The 6,542-nt window shown below is 39.8% G+C and overlaps 1 protein-coding gene across 2 annotated transcripts in view; it reads right to left on the bottom strand.

The window, feature by feature from the left end:
• LOC108373834 (uncharacterized) overlaps positions 1-2,758 on the bottom strand; it is a 5,900-nt gene extending 3,142 nt beyond the window's left edge. The window contains exon 1 of one of the 2 annotated variants that reach the window (XM_017629781.1): positions 2,587-2,758. In XM_017629781.1, the coding sequence (XP_017485270.1) occupies positions 2,587-2,685 (99 nt within the window). In that variant the 5' untranslated portion in view covers positions 2,686-2,758. Of the gene's footprint in view, positions 1-2,446; positions 2,473-2,586 lie in introns of those variants that run through there. The other variant, XM_017629782.1, reaches the window with a different exon arrangement.
• Between the last annotated feature and the right edge of the window lie 3,784 nt (positions 2,759-6,542).

Below are 6,542 nucleotides of genomic sequence, written 5' to 3'. Positions count from 1 at the left end.
GCCCTTTTTTGTAAAATTCGGAAATTAGCTTACATTTATCACTCCTATTTTCCTTAAAGCAGCCACTTCACCAATGCGTTTTTATATTCCCCTTCACTTTAAACTTTATTCGACTTGTTACAACTTTCTTTATTACTTTAATTTTAACCTATCAATCACAATTTATTAAATAAAAACACCTTCAAAACCACGCGTCTGCCTTTGGTGGCATATGCAAATTAAATGGCGGAGTTCAGCTGTCAAACTCCAAAATATGCAAAAGAATGAGAGACAAAAGAAGATAGGTTATAACCCTGTAAGCATTATTTAAATAATTTATTTATTTATTTATTTAATCAAATGGAATAAATCCTTACTGACTATAAAACAAGAGAGCTTATATACTACCTAAAATAATTAAGTAGGACAAAACGAACTGTTCCAAATGAGAGAGACGGGTCATATTCAGAGAGCTCATTTAGCTCAGAAAGGGTTCTGAACAAAGGCGAGAATTTTACATAGTTAGTTTTAGGAAATCCCAGGTAGAATAAAGAAACACGACGCAAATTATGAGACGGGACGTTTAATGCTAACTTATCCAAAAGATTAGGACAATCGACTGTGCCCTCCAATATTTTGGCCACAAAAGAGGCTGCTAGGAAAGAACGCCTAGTATTTAACGAACTTAAGTTAATAAGTTGACAACGGGAAGTATACGGAGGTATAGGCTCAGAAAATTTTAGAGAACGCAAGGCAAATTTAATAAAAACTTTTTGAATCTTCTCAATCCGGTTTATATAGACAGCCTGATAGGGACGCCAAATGAAAGACGCATACTCAAGCCTAGATCTCACTAACGTGACATAAAGAAGCTTCAGAGTATAGGGATCCTTAAACAACTGACCATTACGACGTACGAATGCTAGCATTGCATAAGCTTTGGAGACTACGTAGTTAATATGGGTTGCGAAGGTTAATTTTGAGTCGAAGTAAACCCCTAAGTCTTTAACCTCTGCGACATAACTAAGTTCATGGCCCCCAATATTGTAATTAGTTTGAACGGTAAGAAGCTTTCTGGTGAAAGTGGTGTAGGAACATTTACTAACATTTAAAGATAAGGAATTAAGAGAGCACCAAGAATGCAGGTTATTAAGCTCAGCTTGCAGCAAAAGAGAGTCTTGTGAGGTTCTGATTACTGAGTAAACCTTTAGATCGTCAGCATATAATAAATACTTAGAAGACTGGAAGCATGATCCAATATCATTTATGAATAAGACAAATAAAAGAGGGCCCAAGATACTGCCTTGGGGAACACCCGACGTAGCTACAAAAGGAGTGGAGAGTATGTTATCAAAAGCAACTGTACAACACCTATCGGACAGATAGGAATTAATCCATTCCAGAAAAGTTGAGTGAAAACCCAATCGCGATAACTTGTTAATTAAGACTTTATGCGAAACTCTATCGAACTCTATATAAAAATATACAAAGGTGTTCTCTGCAAAAGGTGTTCAGCTCCTTTTCTTCGCAAAACAAAAAGGAGAATTCTACTGCCTGAGGGTTATAATCCCTAAGTGCGGCCGAAGGCCGCCTACGCAGAAAGGTGTTCTCTGCAAAAGGTGTTCAGCCCCCCTTCTTTGGCAACACAGAAAGGAGAATTGTACTGCCTGAGGGTTATAATCCTTAATTGCGGCCGAAGTCCGTCTACGCAGAAAGGTGTTCTCAGCAAAAGGTGTTAAGCCCCCCTTCTTTGGCAACACAGAAAGGAGAATTGTACTGCCTGAGGGTTATAATCCCTAAGTGCGGCCGAAGGCCGCCTACGCAGAAAGGTGTTCTCTGCAAAAGGGGTTCAGCCCCCTTTCTTTGGCAACACAGAAGAGAATTCTACGTAGTGAGGGTTATAATCCCTAAGTGCGCTAAGATACTATCATATTACTATTACTACAACATTTCTATCTGTCGCTTTTTTCTTAATTTCACAATATTTTTAGTTAATTTTTTTTTCCTAAATTTTTTTTTAGTTAATTTTTTTTTCAAATCGCCTGATAACCAACTTGGGATAATTTCTTTTATTTAAAAATCCCACGGTTTTCGTTGGTTGGGTTATATTCCACTTCAAACTGCTCAGTTTGCCTCGGAAAATGCCGTTTTTACCCCATTTTCAAACGGTTCTGTGGGAGGTCCCCAAGGGGGGGCTGGGGCTTTTCGTAAAGTGGCGACTGTCCCCTTTCGAATGAGGGGGGTTTGGGGGGCCACGCCCCCTCCCCCTCCGCCCCACACCAAAACCCATGGGCCAATAACTAAACATTTCCCAAATTTTGCATTATTTTCACCCGAATTCGGACATTTAAGTTGATATTATCTGCTGTGCCAAAACTTATGTCCGGCACTGTATAAGCCTGCTGCGGCTAAAATTATATATATGTATTTGCAATCAGGAGAACTCCCTCTACCGTTCCATAGCTACCTAAATACGGAACTCCGGGGATGCCAAACTAAATTGCAGCCAAACCAATTAGTGTAGTTGGATCATGGGCTTAACCTGTAACATCAGCCAACCGGTACCAGATTTGTTATGGAGCTTCTCAAATTGCTCAACAATCTTACCTCTAAATTCACAACTGTAATCTCGTCTACCGCATCTATGTAAAGATCAGAGTAATCGCTTTCCATTACAGCTTGAAAGAATTGCAGATTATCCTCCATGATCTGCAGCAAACAGTAGATTCAATAATAAATGCGGTAAATCAAATTCTTAAAAACACTAGATATGTGCCGATACAAAATTAACGAGTAAATACTCGATACTTTTTTCTGACGATAGGGCTGTTTCACACAGTATATACAGTTAGGTCGGTGTTATGCAGAAATTTTGTTTGGCAAACTGCGTGCAATTGTTGTTGCAGCAAACTCGGAGAGAGCGAGTTTGGCGACTCTCACAGCAAACTAATTTTGTTTGGCCAAACTGCAGCAAATTCGGTGTTGTCTATACAAAAATTTCAAATTTTGCGCGTTATGTACATCTGAAATTCTCATTTCGTGTTGGCAATAGCCATGAAAACCATAATGAACGTGCAACCCTGTGCCAAACTCGACATAACCACCACCGAGCAAACTAAGCAGCCGCCATTTAATTTGGCAAACAAAAGTTTGTCTGCATAACACCGACCTTATAAACTTCGTAGTTAATCATGATTCAATAGCTTCTTTCCCGTACGAAACGCGGGATCACGCGGGTGCCCGAAATAGCCCAGAAATCATTCCCGTACTCAACTAAATGGGTAATAGAGAGCGAAAATTGGAACGTATTGGATCGTAAGTGTCTTCTTCTTCCTGCCCAAAACAGCCCGGACTTTTTGTCCGGTTAAAGCTGAAATTAGTCAAGAACGTAAACCTACCGGTACGTAAACCCGAGTCAGCTGACACGATCTGTCTTACCAAAGCGCCATGTAAATGAAAACTCAACACCGCAGAATTTTTCTGTAGTTGTAGCCCGTAGCGCAGAAATCTGCGGAATTTAGATTTTTCCGTGTCAGCTGATTTTTCCTTCTTTAGATGGTTGCCACTTCGTCAGTTTTACAGATGGTAAAAGAGATATAAGTTCCTATTCAAAATATGTTTAAAATATTTGAAATTTACTATTGAATAAGGTTTTTGTTGAAAACTAAATAGTTTAAATTTAGCTAAAATCGAAAAATTGTTGTTGAAAGGGCAAGTTTATGAAAAGCCATTGATGAGTGGCAACAGTGTAGTAAGCAACACTGAGGGCTCGAGTAATCGACAAAATTCTGCGTATACAGACTGCGTTTAAGTATACGTTCTGCGTTCTCTACTAATTTCAGCTTAAAAATGGATAAAGCGTCAAAGTGCATATCAGTTGTTTTGTGTTTACATGTTGCTTTTTTCTAGTGATGTGCTGAGTCAATATTTTTAAGTATTGATCGATATTCGGTACCGATTTAAAAAGTAACCAATACTCTCGATACTCTGTGCCGAATTATTTAGGTTTGGAATAAAAGCGCACATAGGCCAATAATATGAAAAAAACGGTTCAGGGGAGACTCGCCTATAAAAACTCGAATATAGGAGCCAATGGAGCTTTTAATACGGATTCAAATGAAAGATGTATATATGTCGGTTCGAGGCCATAATGCGGAGAAACTCTTACTTGTTTGAAGCATTTTTGTTCCAGTTAGGGACAATTTTCGAATCGGCATCGGTTTTGTTGACGTATGATATGAAATATTTTTACTTAAACAAGTGCGATATCGATCCGAAACTTGTCGTTGACTGGTTACAGAATCTTCCCTCTGAAAGGCTTCTTCATCCGTAAAAGCATTTTTCTTGAATCTTGGATCAATTAAGATTAAAACTGGTAAAACAATATTTCTCTGTTGCGATAAGTTCAAGTGTTTTAGCCGATATCATATAAATTAGTAATCAACGGTTTTTCTAAACCTGAAATGCATATAATGCCGAAGGTTTNCTGTTGCGATAAGTTCAAGTGTTTTAGCCGATATCATGTAAATTAGTAATCAACGGTTTTTCTAAACCTGAAATGCATATAATGCCGAAGGTTTAATACATATATGTAATACTTCTATATTGATAGTAAGCTAACATCTCAATGTGTAAGCATTCCGAAATCAAAGCGAGACAGGCTAGTACTGTTTTTGTCAATGTATTGTGTACTTGAGTGCCGGTTTTGTAAATGTGTCGTGTACATGTTTATTTATAAACGTATGTGTTCCTTTTCTTTCGTACGTGTTTATTGATATATCTGTACTGTAGTGTTTTCGGACGGTACTAGCTCTTACTGCCAATATAGGAGTATTACATATATGGTTTAATGTAAAGAAACGGTATCGGGTACCGAAATGGAAGCATTGGGTACCGAAATCTTTTTTAAGTATTGGGTACCGAAAATTCAGCACATGACTACTTGGTTCGAAATGTATTTTTTTGANGGTACTAGCTCTTACTGCCAATATAGGAGTATTACATATATGGTTTAATGTAAAGAAACGGTATCGGGTACCGAAATGGAAGCATTGGGTACCGAAATCTTTTTTAAGTATTGGGTACCGAAAATTCAGCACATGACTACCTGGTTCGAAATGTATTTTTTTGAGTTCCCGTACTTCTGGATTATGTTCCATTTTTGAGAGCAAGCTTTTCGCTTATTCTCTAATTACCGGATCCGGTTCGGTTTGTTAGGGAAAGAACCTAATAATACAAGGTTGGATAACCAGGCAGTTTTCTCGCTCCCGCATTCTGCCTTAGCCTGTGTTGCTTTCTTTTTTGATTTATATTAACTACTACTAAAATACAAGGAGAAATATTGAGCTCATATAAAAAATTCAACAGGCAACACTGCCGATATTTTCATCGATTGTTTTGTGGAAATTCATTTTCTTATTGCGCAAGTTCAAATAATACCATGTTCTGACCGACAACGAAAACACTTTGAAACGATTTTTCGAATTCGAACACCGGCTGTTAGTGTTTTCGTTGACATTCCTTACATCTAGCCGTGGGTAACACAGTGCGGCGCCGTGCCATTGCGCTGATACCGAGGGTTGAGATACTGGCGCCGATACCGATTTTCACAACTCAGTGACGCAATGGCGCCAGGAACACCGGAACACTGACAACACCGGGCGGCGCAAAGAACTAGCAAAGAACACACAAAAGAAGTGTCACTTGTAAAATGTGCCGCGGTCCTTCTGAATGTGAAAATTATGTGTTTGTTGTATTTTTGGGTTTTGAACTTGGGTATACTTGAGTTGTTTTTGCCCAAACGATACCACCTTGTATTAATTCACCTTAGTTTAACACCGCTCGTCGGCCGCTGTGGTGTAGGGGTAAGCTGTGCGCGCTTTCACTTATCAGCACCTGGGTTCAAGCCCTGGTCAAAGCAACATCCCAAAAAAATATAGAAAAAGGTGTTTTCTTAACAGCGGTCGTCCCTCGGCAGGCAATGGCAAACCTCCGAGTGTATTTCTGCCATGAAAAACAGCTCAAACTGTAGGTCCCTCCGCTTTGTGTGACAACATCAAGGCGCACGCCACAAGTCGGAGGGGAAGCTCGGCCAAACACTAACATATGTGTAAGCGCCAATGTATTATTATTATTATTAGTTTAACACCGGCACACTGACAACACCGGGTGTCGCAAAGAACACCCGAAATAGAAGTGTATCTTGTAAAATGTGCAGCAAAAGGCGAATTTATACAAGAACCTAGAACCAATGGGGTATAGTCATTGCGCTGGGTATGCAGTTACAGTTGCATGGCTATACTCAATCCCGACTCTTGCGTCCTCGTTCGCGCACTCTGGGCAACGTGAGCAACCCATGTGCGAGATGCGGTAACCAATCCGAGTGGAGCCTTGGGTCACGGCAGAAAGAGAGGGAGCTTCGGTGGGGCCACTCTGACTTATTCGGTTTAAGGGCTCACTGAAGTCTGCAGCGTCTGTTCACCAGTAGGTGCGGCTGCAAGCGGGTGTCTGCTTGGAGCAAGCGGCTCGCTATATAAACGTGTATTTGGTTGCGAAACCACCCC

Source organism: Rhagoletis zephyria, unplaced genomic scaffold, assembly GCF_001687245.7.
Source record: "Rhagoletis zephyria isolate East Lansing unplaced genomic scaffold, Rhagoletis_zephyria_1.1 Rzeph_scaffold_07070, whole genome shotgun sequence".
Taxonomy (NCBI): Eukaryota; Metazoa; Arthropoda; class Insecta; order Diptera; family Tephritidae; genus Rhagoletis; species Rhagoletis zephyria.
The sequence above is the reverse complement of the archived record's forward strand: the minus strand, read 5'-3'. Positions and strand labels throughout refer to the sequence as shown.